A 27,681-nucleotide genomic window follows, 5' to 3' on the forward strand; every position below is an offset into this window, starting at 1 on the left:
CCATTCACAGCTGTTATCGTATTATTATGTCGAAAATGTGAAAATAAATTCGGAACAATCTGTTAAATGCAATAATAAATAGAATATTTATTTTTAAGCATATAAATTAAATAGTTAATCAACGCATGTGCGTTGCTGTGAACAGCTGCGTTAGATCTTCGTCCCATTTTACCAATCGAGCCATGCTCGACGGTGCTGTCAACGAAACGTCAAAACAGTTCGTGGCCGTCGCGATATAAAAAAGTGCAAGCTGAAACGCTATGAGGAGTAAAAATACAAACGCAAAACAGAAAAACTGATTAAAAACAGCAAAATTGATTTGCATATGTGAGAGAAAACAACATGGCTAATAAAGAGCCAAAAACGCCAGCACCTTCGCCCACAGAAGAAGGCCTGGCCGATATAGCAGCAACGGCCGCTGCGGCGGCGGCGGCAGCGGCTGATGGTCACGTTGCCGATGATGGCGCCGCTGCATCCAGCACAGGCACTGCACAGGGCGGCATCACAAATGTGAAGGTTTTGATAATTGGCGCTGGCATGGCTGGCCTGTCTGCTGCCAATCATCTGTTGCAAAACGGCTGCGATGATTTTCTCATAGTGGAGGCGCGCGGTCGGGTGGGTGGGCGTATTGTGTCCATACCACTCGGCAACAATCAAAAGGTATTGCAGAGGGCATTATGTAAGAAGCAATATGTATTGTCGGCTGCCGCGAAAGGAACGACAGTGCTATGTGCGCGGAAAGGGGTGTGTGTGTTGGTATTTTTGTCAACTTGCTGCTGTTGAACAACGGTTTTTCTCTCGTCAGAAGGGGAGGGTACACGAAATTACAAAATATAAAATTATAGATTTTTCCACAAAACTGACGAATATTAAAAAAACAAAATTACAGAATTACAGACGAAATATTTAAATAATTGGAAAAAGTAGATGTAGATGAATATGTTAATGTTTAAAAATAATGTTTTTATTATTTGGTTTTTATGCTTTGCTGCTGTTATTGTTGTTGTGTGATCTGCCTAATTTCTTGCTCTCGTAGTGTGGGCTGCCTAATTGCGTATGGCGTGTCCTTGTCACCTTGCCATTTGATTGTTGCTTTTGTTGTTGTTTTCTGCTTCTTTTTTTTTTGACCGGAAGTTGCAATCACGGAGTGTTCCAGCCGAAATTCGTTCAGGAGAATATATTGCGGCTACAATTGTTATACAATTTAATAGCTTTCAGATAAGATTCCTGAATTATGACGTTTAAGGGGGCGTTGCATTTAGCAACGGGCTAACAATCACGTAGACAGCTTTAAATGAAATTTAGCGAATAATAAATAAATAATAAATAATAAATAAAAATGTACAGTTGCTTGATAAGTTTATTATCCTTAGAAATCATTTCCTTTTATATTTATTATCATATAGGTCAGTTCTTATCTAGCTTATTGGAAAGTTAAATGTATTTTATCTATAAGTTTATAAAAATACTACTAAGAGAGGGAGTAAAAGAACTTTACATTAGGGATATTCCGTAGATTATGTTTTTCATTATTAAGGTTATTCACTTAATATTTAAAAGTTTTTTATTTTTAAATGTTTTCTGTTACTTATATTTAAATGTTATAAAAAGTAGAAATAAATTCACTTAAATAATTTATTAAAATAATTTATTTATTATTTCTTTAATCCCATTACAATTTTCAATAACGTAACTTTAAAATAATAAGATTTCGAACAAAAAAATTATAATATGAATATATTAAATTAAAAAAAGTTATACTCTGTATGAAATTCCGACAGCCCCTATTGAAGTGTTATTAACTGTAGTTCCATATCCGTTTACATTAGGTTCATTCAGAAAAAAACTTCAAATCGTATCTTTCAGGTGGAACTGGGCGCCAATTGGATTCACGGAGTCCTGGGCAATCCAATATTCGAAATAGCCGTGCATCATGGTCTAGTCAGCGTTGTGAACATACCGAAGCCGCACAAAGTGGTGGCCACCACCGAGGATGGGCATCAAGTTCCTTTCAGCATACTGCAGGAGATCTACGAGGCGTACGTTTGTTTTCTACGCCGCTGTGATGAGTATTTTCTCTGCCAGTACAGCCCGCCGCCGGACATCAACAGTGTGGGGGAGCACATTAACTATGAGATTGAGATCTATCTGAGCTCTGTGCAGGATCCCAAGGAGAAGCGCTTGAAGCAATTGATATTCAATTGTCTACTCAAGCGTGAGACCTGCATTACGGGCTGCCACAATATGAACGAAGTTGATTTGCTAGAGCTGGGTTAGCAGACTATTCTATTAGAGTGCAGTTGAAAGAGTTTTTACATTTGTTTTATCCTCTTACAGGTAGTTATACGGAGCTCCAGGGCGGTAATATTGTGTTACCCGCAGGCTACAGTTCCATACTGCGCCCGCTGAGCGCTCAGATACCCAAAGAGTCCATCATGACCAAATGCCCGGTGAAAAAGATACACTGGAAACGAAAAAAGACATTCACTGGCCTGGAGACCGTCGATGAGAATTCCGAAAATGAGGATTCCGATGATTCACAGAAGACCGTCACGGAAGTACCAACGGCGGCCAGCAGCGCTTTGCGTGGCGCCTCCGTTGAATCGAATTCCAGCAGCAATTGTGATTTTGCGCCCGAGGGCGCAGTACGCGTGGACTGCGAGAACGGACACGTGTTCCATGCGGCGCATGTGATATGCACCATACCGCTGGGCGTATTGAAGCAAACGCATCGAACACTGTTCGATCCGGAGTTGCCGCACTACAAGCAAGAATCCATTGAGAATCTCATGTTTGGCACTGTGGACAAAATCTTTTTGGTCTACGACCGTCCGTTTCTCAGTGCGGCCGTATCGGAGGTGATGCTCCTCTGGGATGATGAGAAACAGGATGCTGTCAGCGAGGAGGAGAGCGCTTCAGAGGCTTATCTTAGCAAGAATTGGTACAAGAAAATTTACTCATTTGCCAAGATTACGGACACACTGCTCTTGGGTTGGGTATCGGGTCGGGAAGCAGAGTATATGGAAACGCTACCACATGAGGTAGTTGCTGACAAATGCACAGAAATTCTGCGTAATTTTCTGCAGGATCCCTACGTACCCAAACCCAAAATGTGTGTGTGGTAAGTATAGCTGCCTTAATCCCTAATGTATGCTAATAATTGGTTTTGTATTTAGTACCAGCTGGAAATCGCAATCGTATACAGGCGGCGCTTACACCTCAATACCCGTGGGTGCTACCCAGGAAGATATTGAGAATCTAGCACAGCCTCTGTATGCAAACCCGCAGGCTACAAAGGTCAGTCGTACGATAGTTACCCCGAAAATGCATCTAAATCTTTACCCTTTTCCTATTTCCTATTTTACTATTAGCCTGCGATAGTATTCGCCGGTGAGCACACGCATTCCAGCTTTTACTCCACCGTACATGGTGCCTACTTGAGCGGCCGGACGGCGGCACAGTACTTGCTGGCTAATGACGAACCCGATGAGATCATCATGGAGTCTGACGGTAGCGATTTGAGTGCGTGGATGCAGGGCATTGCCCTCGACTGAGCTACGATCAACGAGAACCTTTTCGTCATCATTATTTTTGTATTATAATTTCATTAATGTTCAGGTTTTTTTAGCGCTTTTATTTATCGCTTTTTAGCTCGTGATATCACATTCAGTGTATTTGTCCTTGTTTTTTTCTGTTTAGGTCCTCATTATGCATTTGTTTATGTATGCAGAACTAATTAATTGTTAACTTATTTTGTCAAATATCAAATTCCAGTAAGCATTCATTTTATTTATGCATTCATTTTTGAACAGCTTCTAGAAATCCGCTTGTACAATATCAAGAAAATAAAACTTTATACATAACTCAACGATTTGCTATTTAAGAGATCGTTTCGTCTATAAAAAAAATCAAATCTCTTTGCACGCTAAGCAGCTTTAACTGTAATGTTGTTAATCGTTAAACAAAAACCTTTACTGTTTATAAAATGTGCACAAAATAAATTTGAAGCGTAAATGATTTAGAATATATGCCTATTTTTATAAATTCATATTAAATGTAGTCTAAATTTTATTTAAGTTACTAGAACAACAAAATAAGAATCAACTTTTTCGAACAAAGAGCAACTGCAAAGTCTAAAGCAAATGGTACCAAAAGACAAAACGAAGTCTAGAACATGTAAATTTTAATGAAACTATGTATTGTTAATGTTAACTATTTTGCTAACTAATTTATGTATTAGTTAAATCGATAAGAGAAGCTAAAAAATGATATTAAAAATATTATATATATATTCAAAATAGATCTACATATTTATTTGTATTTATTTATAATTTGAAATTGTGCGCAAAACGAGAATAAAACAACACGCTAAATTGACAGAATTTGTTTGTGCTAGCCCCTATAAGTATACGTTAGCGCCACACCCACATACGTTTTGTTTATCAGAGCCCCAATGAATGTGGTTTTTGACATGCTACGACCATGTGCCTTCGATAGCTCAGTTGGTAGAGCGGTGGACTGTAGAACGGCGTTTGCAACATATAGAAATCCATAGGTCGCTGGTTCGACTCCGGCTCGAAGGATTAATTTTTTTTTAATTTACAATTTTTTTATTTTTTAAATAAATTATTTATCAATGTAGGCGTATGCATTTAGTTTTTCTATAAGTTTCATTTATTTCAAATCAATTACATGTAGGCTTACAAACTAACTATAACTTTTTTTTATTTGACGTGAACAAAATTTAACGGTGTACCAAAATTTCAGTATATAAGTTTCCGCGGAAAAAGTTTTTCATTTTTAGCAGATATTAAGTATTAGAAAAAATAAATAAAAAATTAAATCCTTCGAGCCGGAGTCGAACCAGCGACCTATGGATATCTAATGTTTCTTGCGATTGCCGACCTACAGTCCACCGCTCTGCCAACTGAGCTATCGAAGGCATGAAAATCTGGCGACCAAAGTCTTTTATCAATAGTAACTGTGAAAGAAATTCCAGTTGAAGTACATATTTTTATTTATTAAAAGTAATTGCAACACACGCAATTCTGATAAAGTTCGCGGCATAAAGAAGTGATTTAAATTTTATTTGCTTGCCGAACCGAATGTACCATTTTGTATTTTAAAGAAAATATACCTGACTTACTCACGCTATAGTGTTTAAGGCTTCAAAGCATGTCAAAATTAATGTATGTATCTCCATCTCTTTTCAGCTGCCAGCAAACCAAGACGATTCAACGAACGCGCTTTAACTTCAGAGCTTTCCATTTTGTGTACCAGCGGTTGCGACGTCTGCGTCGCCTAATTCAGTCAGAATTGCGTCGATACTGAACGAGATTTTTTGTGTCGGCAGTTTGCTTTTAACTGCCGGCTGTAAAGGTTTACTGCCGCTGACAAATACTGTATCAAAGAAGCTTCAGCTACCAGAACGCCACTATTTCTTTGGACTGTTTGCAAAAGTAAAAGTTTCGCCCACTGGTCGACAACAGACAATTTTTAAAGCTAATCATCACAGAAACCAACACCTACTCAAATCCAATTCAGAATGGCGTACCATAAGCCAGAAGCGAAAACTGTGCAGGACCTGAAAGATATGGCCCACAAGCTGCGTATACATTCTGTCGCATCGACGGAGGCCGCTAAGTCTGGGTGAGCATTTGACAATCACCTGAGGAATAGTTGTGCACCTTGCACACTCGCATGACGTGCGACTGGCAAAGGTGACCCCGGCTTAAGGCTGTCAGGCCACGTGTAATGCCCAATGTAACGCCGTTCTAAAAAACTCACGTTTTGCTGTGCACATTCCCATACATAAGTGGTTGTGCGTGTGTGTTTGTGTTGGTATTTGAATTATTGCAGATAAGCCACGTTTATTTATTTTGCATTTAATTTGCAAAGTTTTGATTAACCTTCATTAACCTTTAGAAATATAGCTAATTGGTTCGTAGATTAAAAATATCCAGTTTAAACGCTCTTATAAACTTCCGTACATGCATGCATATGAGTAAATATATTGCGTGCGTGAGCCGTCGCCGCCGCCTCCACTTCAAATTAATTTCAGTGCTCGAAAGCACTTTGAATTTTCGACCAGCTGGCAACGCTTAACAACAATACTAAAATCATATAAATATCATTTTTAATGTCCCTTAATTTGCTTGACGCTCTGGCGTTTTTATGGTCCTTATGTAAATAATCTAAATGCACGATAAGCAGTACGAGTTTATCATAAAATACTTTCAATGCATTTTGTTATAATTGCCATTTGTTATCCCATCTTAGTTTTCCACTTAACTGATAAGCCGCACACAACATATACATACATACATTTATGTATATGTAGAGTATGTGTATGTATTTGTGACCTCTCTGTTTCTCCCCTACTTAACAGATAACCTACAGTTGTTTGGTTCGTCAGCTAAAGATATGATCGACTCAAAACTGTACAGAAGGTGACCGGCTCTCTAATATTTAACATAACCTTCATTAGTTCTTTACTGAGCAGAGGACGTTGTCAAGGGCCCTTTTAATGAAAACCATGAGAAATACATACACACACAGATCTATTTCTGCAAAGCGTGCAAAAACGACCAACCGGTTCCAATGCCCAAATGTATACAAAAATCTGTCTGCGATAAGGTCTATTTATATACACACATACATGTGCCATCGTATAGAAATACATGTGGTAGGTAAGGCGAGCCTCCATTCTGGTTTTAGAGTATTCACAGCATATCAAATTTATTTACATACACAAACAATTCCAGGGCCCCGCTGTAAAAAACTACCATAGAATGAAAAATGAGATTTTTGCTATGGAAAAAATAATCTATTCCTAAATATTTTTATTGAGTATATATAGGATATACAATTCCCTTAATCCCTACTTTTATAGGATTGATTTGTATATAGAACTAGGGATGGTTTTTTAGTATCTGCAATAAGGTAGAAATGCTTGTTCTTCAGTTGCCCTTGAGTTTCCACTGCAGATCCGTATATAAGTTTTTCTAAACTTAAACCTAATTAAACTAATCGCTCATTGCTTCACTCTGCGTTCTAGTCACCCGACCTCATGTAGCTCCATCGCCGAGATCATGTCTGTGCTGTTCTTCCAGCATATGCGTTTGAATTTGAAGCATCCTCGTGATCCCTCCAGTGATCGTTTAGTTCTGTCCAAGGGCCATGCTGGTCCAATTCTGTATGCTGCGTGGGCAGAGGCTGGTCTATTTCCCGTAGAGGAACTGAAAAACTTGCGCAAAATCGACAGCGATCTGGAAGGGCATCCGACTCCGCGTCTGAACTTCATAGATGTCGGCACTGGATCTCTGGGCCAGGGCGTGGCCATGGCTGCCGGCATGGCATATGTGGGCAAGAACTTCGACAAGGCCGACTATCGCACCTATGTAATTGTTGGGGATGGTGAAACGGCTGAGGGTTCCATTTGGGAATCTCTGCACTTCGCTTCCCACTATGAGCTAGATAATCTGTGCGTGATTTTCGATGTGAACAGGTTTGGACAATCGGAGGCCACTTCCCTGCAGCACAAAATGGATGTGTACCGTGAACGCCTGGAAGCCTTCGGCTTCAATGCTCTCGTCGTGGATGGCCACGATGTTGAGGAGTTGTGCAAGGCTCTTCACTGTGCTTCTAGCACGAAGAACAAGCCCACGGCCATCATTGCCAAGACGCTAAAGGGCAAAGATTTTCCGGATATTGAGGATCAAGAAAACTGGCATGGTAAGCCATTGGGCGCGAAGGCTGCGTGCGCCATCAAGACTCTGGAGGCCCGTATTGTCAACCCGAATGTTAAGTTGGTACCCAAAAAGATTTGTAAATCGGGTCTGGCACCTGAAGTGGACATCACCAATATTAAATTGTGCACTCCGCCTAACTACAATCTTGGCGATAAGGTGGCCACTCGTGTGGCCTACGGCTCGGCCCTGGCCAAGATTGCTGCCGACAACGATCGCGTGATTGCCATGGACGGCGATACCAAAAACTCTACGTATGCAGATAGGCTGCGCAACGCCTATCCGGAACGCTACATCGAGTGCTTCATTGCTGAACAGAATCTGGTGGGTGTGGCTATTGGTGCTACTTGCCGTCGTCGCACAGTTGCATTCGCTTCAACATTTGCCACGTTTTTCACTCGTGCGTACGATCAGATTCGCATGGGTGCCATCTCGCAAACGAATGTGAATTTTGTCGGCTCCCATTGTGGTTGCAGCATTGGTGAGGATGGTCCCTCACAGATGGGCCTGGAGGATATTGCGATGTTTCGCACTATACCAGGAAGTACCGTTTTCTACCCTTCGGATGCTGTGAGCACTGAACGTGCTGTCGAGCTTGCTGCTAATACAAAGGGCGTGTGCTTTATCCGCACATCGCGTCCCGAAACCACTGTATTGTACAACAACGATGACAAGTTCGCTATTGGACGCGGCCGGGTGGTGCGCCAGAAGCCGTCTGATGAGGTGCTTCTCATTGGCGCCGGCATTACGCTGGACGAGTGCCTGAGCGCTGCTCAGCAACTGGAGAAGGAGTGCATTACGGCCCGTGTCATCGACCCCTTCACTGTGAAACCACTCGATACGGACTTGATTTTGGAGCACGGCAAACAGTGCGGTGGTCGCGTGGTTGTTGTTGAAGATCACTACCAGTAAGTGTGGCATCTGTGGTTGCTGCCTGTCTTGCTAAAATTCGTTTTCCTTTCACAGGCAAGGCGGTTTGGGCGAAGCTGTGCTTAGTGCTCTGGCCGAGCATCGCAATTTCGTGGTGAAGCACTTGTTTGTGCCCACTGTGCCGCGATCTGGCCCTTCGGCCGTACTTGTTGACATGTACGGCATCTCTGCTCGGAATATTGTAGCTGCCGTCAATAGCATCATTAAGAAGTGAGCAGCAGCATATTTTCTAAATGCAATTTTCTACATATGTAATTTGCGAAATTTAGAATAAAGATTCTTCAATATCATTTAAAAATAACCGTGTTTTATGTGCAGAGTGACCGTAACGTCAAACTATCGCTTTTCTCCGTTTTATGGCAGCAGGCAACACGTTGACATTCCTATTTTCCCATTCCTAATTTTTACTTATGTGCCAGATAACATGCTTGTCCGCAGTGTGACCATAGCTCATAAGCAAAAAGGCCAAATTTTTCAAGTAAATGCCAAGCTGTTTGTTTTGTAAAGAGCGGTAACATTTACAGCTACATTGTTGAAATTTACTGGCGCCCAAATTGTTGAGTTGAGCGTGATATTCGTAAGGAACGCGACAAGAAATTCATAAATGAGCAGCGAAAGCGAGGAATACTATAGCGATGAAGAAGACGATGTCGTTAGCAATACAACGTCAGGTAAAAAATAAAAAAATAAATGTAATTTTCCAAAAAAAAAAACAGTAAATTATTTATTTTACAAGGACGCTCAAGTCGCAGCAGCGGTAACGCTGCCCGTGCCACAGGTACCAGTCGCTACAGTGGTGCTAGCAATGTGACTGTCGCGGATTCGGATACGAACTCGGACGACTCTAGCATTAAACAACCAAAACGAAGGGGACAAAAGGGAGCAGCACGCGGCAAAGCTGTGATTTACTCCGACAGCGATGAGGAGGATGAGTTGGATCAGCGCGCATTGTCGCCGCGCACGCGCATGAGCATTACAGGTGTTCGACCGGACGATCTAAGTGATGGCTCCAGCGAGATAGACTACAGCGACGAGGAGAGGGAACAGCCGCAGCAGAAACAGCAGTCGAAGCAAGAGATAAGCAATAGTAGCATAAGCATACATGAAACTGATGCGACTTTCGATGAAGATGCCGAACGGGAACAGGCGGTTGCGGATCGTTATCGTCGGGCCACAGATGCTAATATGCCATCGCCGCGTTATAGTACGCAATTTATAAGCAGCATTGAGGAAACGTTGCACTCGACACTGTTTCCCATTGCTCACCAACAGCAGCTACCCAAGTCGCCCACACACGATTCTTCGGGCAGCGATGTGCTTATTTTGAGTAATAAGGAGACGCCGATAGAAATATCTAGCAGCACCGACGACAGTTTCAACAAGGAAAATGAACTGGAGCCGTCAACGTCCGCTTCGAATCGCAGAACCCGCAGCTTTTCGCCACGCAGTAGCTCTGAAGCCCCAAGAGTACGATCAGGCAACAATTTAATACAGCCCACAATTAAGGCGGCTATTAAGAAGCCTCCGGCGAACCGTGCGAGTATCCAAGGTCAGCAGGTGACGCGTGAATTCTTTGAAAAGGAGCTACGCAAAATGTCCGAAATGGGCGTTCAGCTAAACGAGGCAGAAAGGCTGTATGAGAAGGTTGCCCACAAGCTGCCCGATAAGGGCACTCAGATAAAGAAGCGGATTGAAGTACTGCGTCAGGATATTGAAATCAAAAATAAATATCTAAATGGTCTCACCGTAGTGAAGGACAATCCCCAAATAAAGGTCTCACAGCCACGGGCTATCAATGCACGTCAACTCCAAGGCGAAGCGCCTAACTGGGATCAGCTGTCTGCAGCAGTCAACCAAATTCAGCCCACGCACACTGGTGCCAAGGGCTTGGCCACGTTCAATGCCATGAAAGCCCTTACAATAGATTCCCTCAAGGTGCGTACCAATTGTCATTTGTTCAGCTGTGATTTTTGGTTTTTTATTTGCATGATGAACTCTGCTAGAATGGATATCTGAGACGCGTGCTCCGACTGTTGGCGCCTGGGCACGAGTTACTGTGCGGGCGTCTTACACTGGCACGCGCTGATTAAAATCCTTACACACACATCTCTGACCCAGTAGCGACAGCTGCTCTTAGTCCCTAATTGAGGTTGGCTCTCATGTGCACCATAATTTGCTTTCAGGATTTGCACGGCTCATTGAAAGGGTGTCCGGCGGATAATGTGCTTGCCGATGACCCAAAAGGCTTGAAGGTAAAGCTGATGGATCACCAGAGGCATGCGCTCGCCTGGATGTTCTGGCGCGAGACGCAGCGTCCACGTGGAGGCATTTTGGCTGATGACATGGGTCTTGGCAAGACGTTAACAATGATATCCCTGGTGCTCGCTTGTAAAAATAAGCAGGAAAGCGGCGCTGGCGCCGAATCTGCTAGCAGTGACGAAGACGAAGATCCTGGCAAGAAGCGAAAGAGCACAGGTGGCTGGACATCCAAGGGGCGCAAGGATCGTAAGTGTCTTATAGAAATATGGAAAGACATTAACGGACTTTGCCCAGCTAGGGTATTAAGTCATCTTTGACAACTCCTGTTCTAAGCTACATTTGTGTTCTTTAGATTATAAGGGCGGCACCCTGGTGGTCTGCCCCGCGAGCTTGCTGCGCCAGTGGGAGGGCGAGGTTGCCTCCAAGCTGTCACGTCATAAACTCACGGTCTGCGTTCATCATGGCAACAATCGTGAGTCAAAGGGCAAACATCTGCGAACCTACGACATCGTGGTAACCACTTACAACATTGTTGCCCGGGAGAACAAAGCCAATGGAGCGCTAAGTGGCGTCAAGTGGCGTCGCATCATCTTGGATGAGGCGCATGTGGTGCGCAATCACAAGGCGCAGTCATCGATGGCAGTCAGTGAGCTACGTGGCAAATATCGCTGGGCTCTGACGGGTACTCCGATCCAGAATAAGGAACTGGATGTCTATGCGCTGCTGAAGTTCTTGCGGTGCTCGCCCTTTGATGATCTGGCCACGTGGAAGAAATGGATCGATAACAAGAGTGCCGGCGGACAGGATCGCCTTAATTTGTTGATGAAGTCCATTATGCTGAGACGGACCAAGGTGCAGTTGCAGCTGGATGGCAAGCTTAACAGTTTGCCCAATAAGGAAATTCGTTTGATTGAAATGAATCTTGATAAGGATGAGATGAATGTCTATCAGAAAGTTTTGGCCTTTTCGCAAACGCTGTTCGCTCAGTTTCTGTTTCAGCGTGCGGAGAAGGATTCGGATGCCAATTTTATCAGCGATGCACGCAAGCCTACCTACAACCAGATCAAGGATCCGAATGGCGCCTACTATAAAATGCATGAGAAATTCTCTCGCATGGCTGGCCACAACAAGGAGGTGCGGTCCCACGAGATTCTGGTGCTGCTGTTGCGTCTCCGGCAGATATGCTGTCATCCTGGTCTTATAGACGCGGTAAGCTTTGTGTACTCAGATATGTGATCCAGTTTAATGCTCTTTGCTTTCATATGCAGATGCTGGAAGAGGAGGGCACTGGCAAAATGGACGATGAGAGCGATAGCTATACACCAGAAATAGATTTGTTGGCCCAGCTCAACAAGATGACCATTAACGATAGCGCCAGTTCTACTGGCTCACGTCATTCCGGCCAGGACGGACGCAGCGGCGATGATTTACGTATTGCCAAGGCCTCGCAGAATGTGCTGAAGCGCAGCAATCCAGTATTCAACCTTAAGCGTCCGTCAACCAAATTGCTGAAAGTGTTAGAGATATTGAAGACGAACGTGCTGCAGAAGAACGACAAAGCTATCGTTGTGTCCCAATGGACATCGGTGTTGGACATTTTGCGTGAACTGCTAGAGAAGGAGGGCTTAAAGGCCTTATCCTTAAATGGCAGTATTCCCGTCAAGAATCGGCAGGATATTGTTAACGAATTTAACGATCCAGGCAACTCTAAACGCATTCTCTTGCTCTCTCTAACGGCTGGCGGCGTTGGCCTCAACTTGATTGGTGCCAATCATTTGGTATTGCTCGATCTGCACTGGAATCCACAGTTGGAGGCACAGGCACAGGATCGCATCTATCGTGTTGGTCAAAAAAAGGATGTTGTCATCTACAAGATTGTCTGCATGGACACCGTCGAGCAGCGCATCAAAGCACTGCAGGACCGCAAGCTGGAACTGGCCGAAGGTGTGCTAACGGGCAAGGTTAGCACCAAGCTATCCATTGATGATCTCAAGGGTCTCTTTGGCATGTGAAACAGACGCTGGGCAAGAAAAACTGAAAATCCACAAAACTCGCGTCAAACGTTTTTACTTTTAATTTTATTCAATTGAAACTTTTATTTTTGAAGCATTTGAAATTTGTTTATGATCTTTGCATTTAGGCCTAAGCTACGATACAATTTGTGAGTTGCATTTAAATTGTAATTTAATTGCTTAATGTTTAATTGTTTAATTGATTTACTTAGTCAGATGAAAGCCAATTGTTTTATTTATGCAAATACAAAAAAAAAAAAAAGAATTAATGAGAAATTCAACTACAATTTGAATAGCATAACGTTTTTGGTTCTTGTCAATCTTAAGTAACACGCACACACACAATCAATCAAATACGCAATATATATCCTTAAACATATATTTTGTAAAAACCTAACTTAAGGCTACAAACTACTTAAAGTAAACAAAAAAGGAAGGAATTATATAATAGATAACTGCCTGCTTGCCTTTCCAAGACGACAGCGCACAGCCCAAGGAAATGTAACATTCTGTTGAGACGGTTAAAAATAATATTAGAAATAAAACAATAATAGAAATATAAAATTTCGATTTAAAAAAGTAAATATTTGTTTGCTGCAAGCTTTTGTAATCCCATATTCAAGTAGTATGCGCATATAATTATATTTATCCAAATATAATCAAATCTACAAAATGTGCTCTCTATATATGGTGCCAGGACTTAGGACTAGGATATCATTAAAGTTGTGTGTGTTTTGAAGTGCAGCTTGGATTTCTGATTATTAGCCAAAAGTACAGTGAAAATTGCCTAGTGCGAATATTAGAAAAACTTGAGTTATTGTTATTTTTAAGAAAAAGGCATAATAAAATTTAATAAAATGAAATCTTTTTTTTTGTAAAATAATCGAAAACTTTTTTATATATAAATTTTTTAAAATTATATATTTATAAAATATGAATAAAACTAAAGTTAAAATTGAGGGTTTATGACTATTGACTATTCGCTCTAGAGAGCTTTCACTGTACTTCGTTAATATCATCTATATATTTATCTATAATATATACAGTGGCTCCAACGCCAAATCGGACAAGACTATTTATTTTTTTCAAAGTGTTTTTTCTTATGCAGTAAGTTAATTTTTTATCGTTTTCACATTTTTTATTAAATATATAATGTATAAGCCTCCCAAAACAGAAAAAAAAAATTGTAATTTCAAACGGCAACATTTTTTTTATTTTAAAAAACGAGCAACAAGTCCGATTTTGAGCTTCAACGCCAAATCGGACAAAAGAAAACTGCAAGAAAAAGATCCGTTATTTGACGGAGATTTTCGTTTTTGTTTTGCTTATTGCATTTCGTTATGTTCTCAAGCTCATAAGTGACAGTAACACAAATTATTTTTGCGAAATGGCTCCACGTGGGAAGCAAACTGGTGTTGAGGCACGCCAAATAATATTAAAACTGCATTTTGATGGCAAACCCGTTAGGGAAATAGCAGATCTGGTCGGAAGAAGCAAATCTACCGTTCATGATATCATAAAAAGGTTTCGGGAGGATGGAAGATTAATTAACAAAAGCCAGGAGGGAAAAAGAAAGCGATTAAACTCAAGAGAAGAACGGTCAATTATAAGGGAAATTAAGGTTGATCCCTTTAAAACCGCAAAGGAACTCGGGATGTCAATAAAAACAAACTTTGCAAAGGATGTGTGTGACAACACAGTGCGCAATACTTTGCATCGGTATGATTTGCATGGCCGAGTTGCACAAAAAAAGCCGTATATTAGCCCTAAGAACAAGGCGTTTAGAATAAAATTCGCAAAAGAGTACTTGCTAAAAACCGATGACTTTTGGAATCATGTTAGTTGGTTGTATATCATATTATAATCATCATATCATCATACACTTATCTTATTTAAAGGTGTTGTTTACTGATGAAAGTAAATTTAATTTGCATGGGTCCGATGGTAAGGTGTATGTGTGGCGTAAACCAAATACTGAGTTTGAGCCCAAGAACACCATAGGCACTGTTAAGCATGGAGGAGGTTCAGTCATGGTTTGGGGCTGTATGTCGAGTGCGGGAGTTGGCCATTTGCATTTTATTGATGGCATATTGGATAAATTTGGCTACCTTGACATTTTGAAGAAAAATGTTAAGCAGAGTGCGGAGAAATTGGGGATACTTGAAGACTTTGCTCTTTATCAAGACAACGACCCCAAGCACACTTCAATGCTAGCTAGGCTCTGGCTAATCTATAACTGTCCTAAACTGATCCAAACACCTGCCCAGAGCCCGGATATAAACGTCATAGAGAATCTGTGGGAAATTTTGGCGAGGAAAGTGTACCAAAACCGGTATAACACAGTTGACCAATTAAAAAAGGGATTACTTGCAGCTTGGAACTCCATAGAGCCAGAGATCTGCAAAAAGTTGGTCAAATCAGTTCCCAATCGCTTGCAGGCTGTTGTCGCAAACAAAGGTTTTGCAACAAAATATTAAATATTACGTTTTTCTGTTATTTTTCATTTAAGTTTTCTTTTGTCCGATTTGGCGTTGAAGCTCAAAATCGGACTTGTTGCTCGTTTTTTAAAATAAAAAAAATGTTGCCGTTTGAAATTACAAATTTTTTTTTTGTTTTGGGAGGCTTATACATAATAGATTTAAGCAAAAATGTGAAAACGATAAAAAATTAACTTACTGCATAAGAAAAAACACTTTGAAAAAAATAAATAGTCTTGTCCGATTTGGCGTTGGAGCCACTGTATATAGATTATTTATTTTTAAGTAATTATTTGTAGCGCATTTGTGATTTTGTTTACCTTTGCTTTAGACTTAAGTTGAGATCAATTTGAATATATATTCTTCAGGCTGGAGTACCTCGGCTTTTAAAGGGTATTTCAGAATTTGCTATAGTATTTGCATGCATGCCATAATTTTAGTTTAAAGAACAAACAATGTTTCTGCGTGTATGTGAGTGGGATTATCATATTATAATTATAATTTTAAGTATAATTAATATTAATATTATGTTTGTAGATCTATACCACGGGGAAGTTGTAGTCGAGTTCAGTTGAAAGATCTCTGCCAAGGCTCCAAGGTCAGCCAGTTTTTAATTATCGCTAAACGGGGCGAGTGGAAGAGAAATGGGCGAAAAGTATTAGTTGAAACGTAAAATCGTAAAATGGAAACAGTGTCTAGGGGCCTGCCTGCTTAGCAATTAGCTTAAAATTCAATATGATTTTCGGTACGGCCGAGTCTTGGGGCATAAAACCATTTTTAATGGTAACGAGCGCTCTGGCATATAATACTATAATCCCAGCGGCGTGCCCATATGGGTGCAATGTCTCTAGCTTTGGCCCATAAAAGGCATTAAAATCATTGTAATGCCAAAGCGCACAATCCCCGCCAGAGCTCACCTGGGCCAGCAGGACGAGAAGGCGAATGAGCACGAGAAGCAGCTCGTAAAACCAAATTTTATAGCAAAACGAAGACGGAACAGGACGGTGTCCAGGCAGGCCATGACATGACGTAGCTTGGCTTGGCTTGAGTTGCGTTGGTATATATCTGATTCCAGGCGCAGCTGCGTTTATCTTGACTCTTCACTTTTTCGTTTTTTGTTTTTTCTTACTCTTTTTATAATGCCAAATGTGATTTTTATGATGCACTTTAAGATAATGCCGCAGCAGCAGTGGCCACGGTTCATTTTCAATTGTCGCCGCTGAACTAATTGCAAATGAATGTCTGACTGAACATTGAAAAGCACTTTAAGTGTATCGAATACGTACACAAAAGGATAAGTATTATAGAATCTATTGTGTACTTCCTTAATACCAAATGCTTCTATTGATTCATATTGATTCCTTGAGCTGCCTGCTGAGCTATGGTTGGCAAGTACATAGTATCGTAAGAGCAATTGAGTTATTAGTGTTTGAGTACTTAGTATACTGTATACCCTAAATAGACTTGGGGTAGACAAGGCCTTCAAGGAACCGGGTCGAAATTACATGTGGAGACTGTTCAAAAAAATAGTAGTGCAATTTATATATTTTTCTTTAAGTAAGCTTAGAAAGTGTTGTGATTTATTTAACTGCTTATTGATCACACTTGACTATATCGATCATAAGCGTTAACCTCCAATTGATCAAAGAAATAATAACTTATAATATATGTATATATTTATATATATTGCTGAGCTAAAAATTACAGATTTAGTTCTGCTTCCAGTTCTTAATTTATTTATCGATCATCGAATAACTTAAAGAAAAACCAATATAAGTTCAAGTCTCAGGGTCAGACAATCTATATATTTGTCTCTCCTTCACCAGGTTCAGCTTGCATTTTTCCCTGCAGAGTATGCCTGATTCGTTGAACTATATCCTATAAGTAGTACTCGACAGTCGTTCTGTTTATTTGCTCGACTCAACTTTTTACGATCGCCACAAAAAAATTTCCACTGAAAACTGAGTAGCTGAACGAGGGCTGCAGGGCAGGCGCTCTTTATTCGAGTCGCTGGTTTTTGGTTCTGGCTCTGGCACTGGGCACTACGTCTTCTCGACAGCTACTCTCTCACATCATATACATATTGTTTATTTTTTAATAATGCGTGTCCACTAAAAAACAAAAACAAAAAAAAACGGCGTAACGCGGCACCATAAAAACCGGAGAGCGCCCAACACGCAAGCCAAACGAAAAAGGCGAACAACAATAAACACAAGCCGAATTATGTTCTAGATGGGAGTGGATCGGTGGGGTGGGGGAGGGAGTACGGGGCGAAATTTGAGCAGCGTAAGCTGAAACTGAAACTGAAACTTCGAGACTCGCTCGCAAAACTATAACTTCTTTTTTCTTTCTGTTTTTGTTATTCTTAAGTTGATTTTTTTTTCATTTTCATTTTTATTTTTATTTTTATTTTGATTTTTATGCCAAGCATTGCATTTATTATGGTCCGCCTCGACCTCGAGGACGGGGCCCCATGTCGCTCGGCGTTGATGACTGAGGAGCAGGGCATTAAAAATAAGGGATTTGCTGTTCGAGTTCGTTTTTTCTGCTTTTTAATGACGACTCAACGGAAATTAGAAATCAGCGGAAATTGTGCGACAACACAAAAGCACAAAATACACACAATATAATGTATGTGGGTTATTGTATATATATATGTATATATATGATCTTTCAGGCGACATAAAGAAAATGTACTGAACGATTGAAAGAAAGCCAAACGATTTGCCAAAGCATTATATATATCAATCAATCAATCAAGCAATTTGTTGCTTGGTATTTCAACATCTAACGAGTAATGGGCTGGCCATTGGATAGTCATATTCAAACAATCACTCAATCAGTTAGTCAGAATCATATGCAATCAATCAGTCAATCAGAGCAGTGTCTTATCTGGCAATCAATCAAAGAGTCTATCAGGCTTGGGGCTAATTAATCAGTTTATCAATCAGTCAGTAGATATATATATATCTATATACATACATATATATAGATATATATGTAGTACATAGTTCGACATAATCTAGATTACTAAGTCCTTGAACCGTCAGTCTTTAGCAATGTAATGCCACATTGGCTGTCAGCCAAGATCATTCAGATACATAGAACCATAGAGAGTATATATAATTTACTATGTTTGTACGCTGAGGCGACGTTCGACAATAGATTGCGAGCAAAATGTTAACAACAATTCGAGATGAAGAAAATTGGCTTGGCACACGCAGATGCAGAGAGAAGCATTCAGGGAAAAGCGGAAAATGAAATGAAAATAGAAAGCATTTCACGTTTTTATATGACGACCAGAAGGTGTGTGAAACGGTAACAAAATATCGTTAAATGGAAACTTATGCATTTATTGCAATTCTTGGGGGCCAGGTGAAGCAGCAGTCAAACGAATCGCCAGGATATCGGTCTCATTGTGTGTGTGCGTGTGTGTGTGAAACAAATGAAATGCAGCCAAGGAGCCGAGGGCGCTTGAAGCTACTTTGCCTGTGGCATGGAGCCTGGACGGCTCGTAAAAGTTTCGCATTGTTTGGTACTTTTTATGGCCGCGCCACATTTCCAACTGAATAATTGTTGTTGATTTTTGCTTAGTTGCTGATAAATTTGATGTGTCCAAACTCTTTTCGCGAAGCTGACGAACTAAATAAGCTCTGATGTTACTTTAATTTAAGTCATTTCCGCACGCCACATGTCACCACAAAGATGATAAAAAAACTTCAAAACTTTCTCCTACGTAACATTACATGTATCAAAAATATATATTTCTACTATTTTTTTTTATTTTTGATTAAGTTACTTAGACCAAGGACTTCAAAAACAGTTTGAAGAAAGGTCAAAACTCAGAAATCTGTTAAACTGTATCTTCTTGGCTTGACAACTGGAGCTAGGATTAATGATATTAAGGAAACAATTACTGAAGTCTTGAAACGTTTTTCAAAATTCTTCAATTCTTTAGTTCTTCTAATTCAGATTCTCTTTGCTCAGCAGCCACCTCGACTGACTCTCTAAGGCAGCTTTCTCAATCCCTTGCAATGCTTTAGCTTACAAGTTCTATATAATAATATTCATATATGCTTACATATAAATGTATATATATAGATATAATGCCACAGTTTTAATACACTTTTTATCAAATAGTCACGAATTTAAGCAAGCAATAAAAAACATCAAAGAATTCTCGCTATAAATATACTGTTTAAAAAAGGCTAGATTTGGCGGGAAATCGGCAGTAATTTGCAGCACTGTTTGCCACTGCTTCTCGCCCATTTGCAACTTGCCTACTTCAGTCGTTCGACTTTGTAGTTCGCAGTGCGCAATTTAATTGCATAGCCCTTTGCCTAGGCTTACAGAAATACGCGGACACACTATATATGAGAAGAAAAAGAGGATGAAGAAGAAGAAGGCGACGACGAAGTAGCCCAAGATGAGGAAAAGTAAAGTAGGAAAACCTCAACGATATAAGTTAAGAATAAAAAGAATATTTTCACGCAGCAGCCGCAGCCGCAGACGCCTCTCTCGTGCGTTGCCAGTTTTATGATGCACTCGTAAAAACTCACGATGCGCCTTTGATGCGAAATGCCACCAGGAGATGAGATGAGATGAGATGAGTCGTAGTTGTAGTTGGAGTTGGAGTCGAGTTGGAGTTGGAGTTGGTGTTGGCGTTTTAATGTGCCGAAAGGGCGCACAAACAATCGAAGGATAGCACGGAAACTGAATAATTCTAGACAAGATTTAGAGATGCTGCGTTTTGTTGCAAAATGCGTATATTTTATTACCTTTCGACCAGACAGACATTGAAATATGCATTCTGAAGTGTTCGCTGGGCATCGTAAAATTTGTGTGTGCAAAAGTTTTGATGTGTGGCAGCAAACATTATGATATTTGTGGCAGCCAAACACAAATGCGAGCGCTGTGTGCGAATGGCGTGAGGACAGAAATCAGAGACGAATCTGCTTTGCCATGGCTTCTTTTTTCGGGCTTTGCCTGACGCCACTTGAGTTTTTAATTAAAGCGAGAGAGCGTTTGAAACAAAAGGCAACAAAATGTTGAAAGCATAATATAAACTAAAATGCCAGCCAGCATGGAAATTTAACACTTGCCCCTAAATTAAATGGCAAGAACAACAACAACAGCAATTGGCCAAGGCGAATTGCTTCAATTGTCAGCACAAAAGCAAGCGACGTGCCACATCAGGAGATGCGCGGCGGGGCGAGGAGAAGAGCCGAGGAGATGGCCGTGTGGCAGCCAAGAGGAATTGTTTGTGTGAGTGCTTGTGAGCTGCAGCAGCAGCTTTTGTTGCCACGTTGCAGCCATCAGGCGAAATGATGAAAAAGCCATTGCATACTTTCGTGCGCAGACCGGAAATGCAAGCAGCAGCCGCCGGAAATGGAAATGAAAATGAAAACTGCAAGCGGCAGGCGGCAAGTGGCAAGCGTGGCAGGCAACCAACTTAAATTGTAAACATAAAACTATGCTGCGAAATTGATTTGATTAAAGGCAGCGCGCCAGGTCCTGCATGCCAAATAAGCTGAAAAGAAAATAGAAAATATTTTCCAGCGAGTCGAGACTGAAATACGCTATAAAATTTGACACAGAAAGGGTATTTGTGTGTAAGCTGAACAGAGAAAGAATTTCTTAAGACATCAGGTGACTAGGGTCAAAATACTGTTTTGTTCTTTAGCTCCAACAAACCTTCTATTGGCTAACTTTGATGTATCTAGAGATTATATCTAAATGTTGCTATAAATATTAAGGAAACTTAATAATTTAAATAGTAATTTTATTAAGAGTCTATAGAAGGCATTTTATGTCGCATGAAATTAAAATAGAATTTTCAATCGAAATCAGAAAATAATTTATATGCTCTGCTCTTCTGTCAATTGTTGGTCATATAAAGATTGTATATATATTTCAATTCCTTACATTTGAACAGCTCTTAGATAAAGTCTAAATAAGTGTTGATTTCAATTTGATATGAACAATAATATATTTATTATAAGAAGTATTTTTACTTTAAAGTTGGGGAGGAAAATTACCTTTTCTAAGATTATATTGAGTATTAAATCTGGTATTAAAAGTGAGCTTGTTGGAAAATCCAATTGTAGAATTTTATATTTAGTTAACAAGACTTGAATGCCTTGAAAATTACATAGAACTTTTGTAAACTATATATATAATATACAATAATTTAACTCAAGGTTTTTCTTTTAATATATTTCTTGAGCATGTGTTAAGGAAATCTATGCTAAGCTCAAGAAGATTTCTACTAAACTGAGAATTAACAAAAAAATAATTTTGAGTTGAGTAAAAATTCTCCAAAATGAAAACTTTAAATTTTATAATATATATAAATATATATATATATATAATGTTTTATAAATATAACTATAAATATATAAGCTGATGTTAATTATATTTCAAAGAAACTGAATATATATAATGATGTTTTTATATTTGTCTTAAATAACACTTTATATATATTTTAGCTAAATTTTCTAAACTTAAAATGAAATCTTAAAGATTCTCACTTAGTTTGAAAATACTTGAGGCAAGTATGCGCACATAGAGCTATTAGGTTTATTGGATACTCTACCTCATAACAATTGAATTGCGCTTGATTGGCTGTTACTTACACAAAGAGCACAGCTGCTGCAGCTGCTGCCGCAGCGGCAGCAACATGGCGATACTGTTACGTGGCGGCTGCGGCTGCCGCAACGGCAGCGGCGGAGGTGGAGCTGACCAGATGCTGGCCATGATGATGACTATGATGGTGATGGTGATGCTGGTGATGGTAGGCGCCATTACTGCTGCTGTGTGCCGGCGGTGGTGTTGTGGGCGTTCCGGAACGCGAACGCTGCTGATGCTGGCCGGGCGTTGCGATCGTGGCCACGGTCGTGACCGGATTGGGTGAGGCAGCTGATTGGATGGTGCCATTACTGCTGGCGGGACGCGACGATTGCTTCTGATGCGGATTGGATGCTGAGATGCCGGCGCTGGTTGGACTGGGCGGCGTCCGGCTGAGGGCGAGCGGTTCGGGCGTCGGCGGCCGAATCTGTGTCAGCGGCAGATGCGTAAAATGGGTGCCATAGCGCTCGATGCTGGGGTAGGTCAGGTACATGGGCGCTCCGCTCGTATGTAAGCCGATGGCCATCGGTGTGTAGTAGTTGTAATAGATTTGCGCTACAATTCGATTTATTTCTACACGCGCTGTGGAAACGAACAAAATGTAATATCAATAACTTATTGTGAAATATGGTCACCCTGGCGTCGTTAGATGGCGCCACACAATCAGCAGTCTCAGTCGCGGCCGCAGCCGCAGCCTGCTTTGGAAACATGCTGATAAAGTTATTACTGGACGATTTGAAATATATATGTAAATATATGTATGCATCTATATAGTGCATATGTGCGTGCGCCCTCGCACGTAGACGAGTTTATTACTTATATCGTTAAATTGCGCTGGGTTTTCACACTTTTCAGCACATAACTTATAAACTATTGAAGCCATAACATTAACTATGCCCGGGCAGTAAAAGTCTATGTCCCGGACCAAGGTACATACACACACACACGGATCGTTGTGGCATGCACTTTATGTGCAACCTTCACACACACACACTCGCACACAATGGACCCATTCTGTTAAGCCCATCCCCCGTAAGAGGCAGAACCTTTGTTTGCCGCACCCAACACCTCGCACCCGGTCGCAGCCCCAACCACCCCACATCGACTTATCTATGTGGCAAAAACTTTTCAAAATTTTACTGCTTGCTGCAACATCAAAATGCCAAGTTTTTACGATTACGTTGCTGCTGCTGCTGCAATTTTACTTAATTTTAATGGGATTTTTTCTTCCGCCAACTGCAGAATGCATTAAACAGAGCCCAGGCACACGGGAATATTACGCACGAGTGTGCCACAGGCCCGAGCAAAACGGCATACGCACATACTTCTGTACATAGAGATGTACGTGTACTCTAACCTACCATTTATGTATTTGACCAAAAACCTGGGCAACAACTAATACTCATACTAATTCCAGTCCGAAATAAAAAGTCGTAAACTTTGAACAAGCCCGCACATTAAAATTTTTGCTGGGCTGGGATTAATTAAGTGAGTGCATCTTGAGCAGCAGGTCAAAGTTCTGTGTGAAAATAGCTAAACAGTAGTATGTGTGGTATGTGGAGAGTTAAGAGTTCTTTTTTATCTATTGGTCATGTATTTCGGATACGACTGTTAAATTTTTATTGAACACCAGATTTTGAATTAAAGGGTGACCCCATGATGGCATTCAATATTCCTGCTCGCAAATGTGAGGTGACCTCACAATTGATTTTAAGGCGCAATTCAATAAGTAGGTGGCGCAGCCAACTTAGTGCTCAGGGCTGCCAGACTGTTAGCCAGAATGACTGTTATTTATTTAATTCAATAAATTGTTATTTAATTTTAATCAGTTTACTGTGCATGTGTGATTAATAAACCGGTGGAGTTTTAAGTTATAGAAGATTTTTAAAACTTTTTTTCAATTTAAAAACGGTTTGTCTTTGAAATTTTATTTGTAAGCAATGTGGCAAGTCATGCTAATCACATATTTAAGCCATGTGGCAGCAGCGTGTTATATTATTTAATTTAGAATTAAAAGTGGAAAGAATTTAAGATAAGCTCTGAAAATGTGAAGTGTTTTATTTTGTTAAGCAACTGTGTGCCACGCAGCGGTTTTAATCAGCAAGTTTGCAGGCCACAAAACCTTGGCACTAACTTCACGCATCACTAGGTTAGCTGGCGGCAGCAGATGACAATAAGAGCATCCGCAGCAGCAGTAGCAGCAGCGGCAATCAGCTAAAGCTCGGTCAATTTAATGGAAGTGGCCATGTCCAGCCACATTTATGACAAACTGGCTGCTTATTATTAAGCCAGAAAGCAAAACGGCCAAGGAGTTGCCAGCGCACAGCACTAATATATCATGACTCGCTTTCCTTACATGTACATGGACATATATATATATATATATATACACTTAAAGAAATTTGTTACTAAAAATGTTGTATGATTGGATGGCAATTGCTAATAATTCATTTAATCAATTAATTTACAGTCGAAACTTGAAATTGATCTTGTTCAAATTTCGATGTTGTTTGCCATAGACTTGCAAACAAAATTCTCTGAGTGCTTACGTATATGTTTGTATATCTGTTGTCTGGCACTAGTTGGGACATGCATGTTACTTGTCGAGCCGTAAAATGTCAGTAGTACGAGTACAAGTGCTGTATGGGCCCTGCCAGTTGACGCTGCACAATTTTTTACGACCCGCCCACAATATGAAGTCGTAAAGTTGAAATTTTTCGCTTCCTGCTGTTGCTGCTGCTCCCGATGATGGCAGCGCTTTTCTATAGTATTTAATAAGCATTGGCAAATAGAACCCAGTCTTCCTCTTGATACTCATCATTTTTGTTTTGCTGGACTGCTAAGCTGAAGGAATTTGTAGTATTCGTCCCGAGGGCAGGGTTAAAACACATTCCACATCATCAGCTGCATCTCTCTCGCTCTGGCAAAAAAGTCTATTTTATGGGTTTACATAGCAAAGACAGGGCTTAAAAATATGACCGAAACAAGAATGAGAAATGTGTCATAAAAACTGCCGTAAGCTGACTCATTTGCCTAAATGGGCGTGAAGGATCATAAATAGTGTGAGCAAAAACTAAGAGCTGTGGGCAATGGGCTTACCAAAGGTTAGTTACGAATAGAGAGTTATATAGATAGCGGAAACTATAACTAGTTATTTGCTAAGAGTTGTCTTTGTGACGAAGATAAATGCTCAATAAACTTTATCCAAGGGGACTTTCAACATTTTTGATAATGTTAAATTCTATGATATCTTATTGATCATTTCGATGACAAGCTGCTTATACACTTCTTAGAAGAATTGGCCATAGAAATTAACAAGTTTTTGCTTCTAAATCGTTTTTGCACAATTTGCAATCTATATGTGCCGCCAACCCGTGAGCCATTCAAGCATAAACACTTTTAAGCTTTATAGCGCACACATTTACACGTCGCATTGCCTATTCGAAGTAAACCCCATTCTACCTTTTCCCATCCACATCCACATACCCTTCCCCTTTCCTTTTCTTCTTCTGCTACACAGCTATACACCGCTGCCGTCTGTTCATCCCACCTGGATGAACGTGTTTAGTGGCAGCAAACGACGCTGCAATATTATTGTAGCTACTACCTGGCAGCTTTCCCATGGAAATGCCTTTTGGGGTACTGAGAAGATGGGATTGGGATTGAGCTAAGCTGAAGCTGACGCTGACGCTGAAGCTGAAGCTGGAAGCCTTTCAGTGACGGTGTTGGCAATGTCGTAAATTTTTCGCATGCATTTTTCGGTTTAATGATGCATTTACGATGCTAGCAGCGGCGACTACAACAACAACAACAACGCCAGCACCACCAGCCCCAACTCCAGCTTTGGCTGCAACTTCAACTCCAGCTCCAGCTCCAGCTACAGCTGCAACTTCATTTGCCCTGGCAGTGAAACGCTGCGACGTGTAACGGTTCTGATGAAATGGCAAACAACTTGAGAAAGCAATCGTTACAATTTTTAATGTTATTCACGAAATCAAAAACAGGCAGCTGAAACCCTCTCGCCACCCCATCTTTAGATATTTGTGGGAAACTTCTCTCTTAATGCTGCCCATTTACTTTTGTTTAAGGAAAATATTTTTATTTTGTTTTTACATTGAATTGTTTGTTGTTGTTGTTGCTGTTGTTGCTGTAACTTGGCATATGCATTATGAACTGCTTAAATCAATAACAATATTTATACATAGTTCGTTAATAATTTGATATCGTTAGACATTATATAAACATATAGTATTTATCAAGACTGAATATCTTAAGTTTCTGTATTTTTACATAGTATAAATATTGAAACTATTTAGGTATTTTAGACTAATTCAAGTTCTGTTATTGGTTTTGCCATTATTTTACTGAACTTTGGAATTCTATAGATAGTTTTATAAGTTGTTTAATTAGGTATAGCAAAGATCTGATAGGTGTGATTTTTATATAGAAAGTACTTACAAAATGAATAATTTAAAATTAATTTTAAATCTAAAGTGAAGCTTAAAGAAATAAAATGTGCTCGAGTTTGGGTTAGGCTGGACCAAATGAGCAGTGAAAAGGAAATAATTTTGAAAGTTTTTCTTTTTTGATAAAGCGAACTAGTTTTGTGCTTGGATCTTAACTATGGTGCTATCAAATTGAGAAATTTGTTTATTTTGTAATATTTGATTTTGTTGATGGTGTTTGGTCCACCCAAACTCAGCTCAACTTAAGCTAACTTAAAATGAAATCTTTATATTAGTTATTTGAACTAAAGCTAAACAACCGTTCGGGTAAACTTTTACTAGAGTTGATCTGAGGATAGTTGAAAGAGCTTTTGGCATTCAGATTTGACAAGCAGTTGCGTTGCGTGTTGAGTAGATGGGTTTGTTGATTGTAGAGTAGTTAGAGTAGCTGGACATCATAATCGTCAATATCCATAGGGGGTATGTTGATTGAAGAGTGGCTTAAATGACATCACTGCCAGGGTATGTTGATTGAAGAGTGGCTTAAGTGGCGAAATCAATGCCATGGTGTGTTGATTGAAGAGTGGCTTAAGTGGCGACATCAATGCCAGGGTATGTTGATGGAAGAGTTGTGTATTTGGTTTGTTGATTGAAGATTTTAATATCCAAGTAAAAGTTGCTCGCTTACATTAAATTCGAATATATTTACAGAGGTTTTTCAATTCTTATTTTTTTGTGTATATTACTTTTTTAGTTTAAATTTAAAGCCCAATATTTTAATTTGTTGCAACTCGCGCGCGTTTTGCTGAAGCTTTAAGCTAAATATTAAATGGGCTTTTTCTTTAAGTTGAAGTCGACGAGAAATAAAAGTTATATATAACTAGATAAAATGTAATTTCTTTAAAGAGTTTTAATTCTGAATTTGATACTCAAACGGATTAACAGAACAATTATCATCCACATTGCCGCGTTGTGTAGCGTAGCTCACCCCCGTCATAAATATTTAAATTGTTTTGACGGGAGTATTCATTGACAACATATTGGCCTATCCAGATCGAAAGATACGTATGTAAATTGTATTATAGATATATATACATATATATACCGTAGAAGTAAGAGCAGTTTGTAAAACTTTTCGTTTTAGCTTATTTGCTTAATAAATAGTTGAAGTAGTTTGTCTCTT

General features: G+C 40.0%; 4 protein-coding genes and 2 non-coding genes across 8 annotated transcripts in view; 4 read left to right on the forward strand and 2 right to left on the reverse strand.

Moving 5' to 3' along the window:
- The first annotated feature begins 33 nt into the window (after positions 1 to 33).
- On the forward strand, positions 34 to 3,741 carry LOC111604829 (spermine oxidase). Its single transcript, XM_023323053.2, has 5 exons — positions 34 to 660; positions 1,867 to 2,272; positions 2,338 to 3,121; positions 3,177 to 3,297; positions 3,372 to 3,741. The coding sequence occupies exons 1-5, from the start codon at positions 343 to 345 to the stop codon at positions 3,552 to 3,554; spliced, it is 1,812 nt and encodes a 603-aa protein (XP_023178821.1). The 5' UTR covers positions 34 to 342; the 3' UTR covers positions 3,555 to 3,741.
- A 746-nt stretch (positions 3,742 to 4,487) lies between these two features.
- On the forward strand, positions 4,488 to 4,583 carry Trnay-gua. The gene is made up of 2 exons: positions 4,488 to 4,524; positions 4,548 to 4,583. It is a non-coding gene; the product is annotated as a tRNA-Tyr (tRNA).
- A 114-nt stretch (positions 4,584 to 4,697) lies between these two features.
- Positions 4,698 to 8,976, forward strand: LOC111604969 (transketolase-like protein 2). 2 transcript variants are annotated; one of them, XM_023323260.2, is made up of 5 exons: positions 4,698 to 5,027; positions 5,214 to 5,459; positions 5,516 to 5,649; positions 7,058 to 8,656; positions 8,715 to 8,976. In XM_023323260.2, the coding sequence occupies exons 3-5, from the start codon at positions 5,546 to 5,548 to the stop codon at positions 8,890 to 8,892; spliced, it is 1,881 nt and encodes a 626-aa protein (XP_023179028.2). In that variant the 5' UTR covers positions 4,698 to 5,027; positions 5,214 to 5,459; positions 5,516 to 5,545; the 3' UTR covers positions 8,893 to 8,976. The 2 variants fall into 2 exon arrangements, with proteins under 2 accessions (XP_023179028.2, XP_023179027.2); XM_023323259.2 differs by having other exon boundaries at positions 4,699 to 5,004; positions 5,214 to 5,649.
- On the reverse strand, positions 4,844 to 4,942 carry Trnay-gua. The gene is made up of 2 exons: positions 4,906 to 4,942; positions 4,844 to 4,879 (listed from the first exon to the last, which is right to left on the reverse strand). It is a non-coding gene; the product is annotated as a tRNA-Tyr (tRNA).
- Positions 8,977 to 9,049: 73 nt separating the features above from the next.
- On the forward strand, positions 9,050 to 13,211 carry LOC111604968 (transcription termination factor 2). Its single transcript, XM_023323257.2, has 5 exons — positions 9,050 to 9,349; positions 9,415 to 10,613; positions 10,862 to 11,183; positions 11,290 to 12,146; positions 12,206 to 13,211. The coding sequence occupies exons 1-5, from the start codon at positions 9,283 to 9,285 to the stop codon at positions 12,947 to 12,949; spliced, it is 3,189 nt and encodes a 1,062-aa protein (XP_023179025.2). The 5' UTR covers positions 9,050 to 9,282; the 3' UTR covers positions 12,950 to 13,211.
- An 8,876-nt stretch (positions 13,212 to 22,087) lies between these two features.
- LOC111604908 (protein doublesex) overlaps positions 22,088 to 27,681 on the reverse strand; it is a 32,353-nt gene continuing 26,759 nt past the window's right edge. The window contains exon 3 of one of the 2 annotated variants that reach the window (XM_023323150.2): positions 22,088 to 22,635. In XM_023323150.2, the coding sequence (XP_023178918.2) occupies positions 22,118 to 22,635 (518 nt within the window). In that variant the 3' untranslated portion in view covers positions 22,088 to 22,117. Of the gene's footprint in view, positions 22,636 to 26,439; positions 27,544 to 27,681 lie in introns of those variants that run through there. The other variant, XM_023323151.2, reaches the window with a different exon arrangement.

The sequence above is a fragment of the Drosophila hydei genome, unplaced genomic scaffold (genome assembly GCF_003285905.1).
Source record: "Drosophila hydei strain 15085-1641.00,03,60 unplaced genomic scaffold, DhydRS2 tig00000063-arrow-pilon, whole genome shotgun sequence".
Taxonomy (NCBI): Eukaryota; Metazoa; Arthropoda; class Insecta; order Diptera; family Drosophilidae; genus Drosophila; species Drosophila hydei.

Coding starts and splice junctions, on each gene's coding strand:
- LOC111604969 (XM_023323260.2), top strand. CDS start 5,546: ATGGCGTACCATAAGCCAGAAGCGAAAACTGTGCAGGACCTGAAAGAT. Junction 5,650..7,057: donor ACGGAGGCCGCTAAGTCTGG/GTGAGCATTTGA, acceptor TCTGCGTTCTAG/TCACCCGACCTCATGTAGCT. Junction 8,657..8,714: donor GTTGTTGAAGATCACTACCA/GTAAGTGTGGCA, acceptor TTCCTTTCACAG/GCAAGGCGGTTTGGGCGAAG.
- LOC111604829 (XM_023323053.2), top strand. CDS start 343: ATGGCTAATAAAGAGCCAAAAACGCCAGCACCTTCGCCCACAGAAGAA. Junction 2,273..2,337: donor AGTTGATTTGCTAGAGCTGG/GTTAGCAGACTA, acceptor ATCCTCTTACAG/GTAGTTATACGGAGCTCCAG. Junction 3,298..3,371: donor CAAACCCGCAGGCTACAAAG/GTCAGTCGTACG, acceptor TTTTACTATTAG/CCTGCGATAGTATTCGCCGG.
- LOC111604968 (XM_023323257.2), top strand. CDS start 9,283: ATGAGCAGCGAAAGCGAGGAATACTATAGCGATGAAGAAGACGATGTC. Junction 9,350..9,414: donor CGTTAGCAATACAACGTCAG/GTAAAAAATAAA, acceptor TTATTTTACAAG/GACGCTCAAGTCGCAGCAGC. Junction 10,614..10,861: donor TTACAATAGATTCCCTCAAG/GTGCGTACCAAT, acceptor ATTTGCTTTCAG/GATTTGCACGGCTCATTGAA.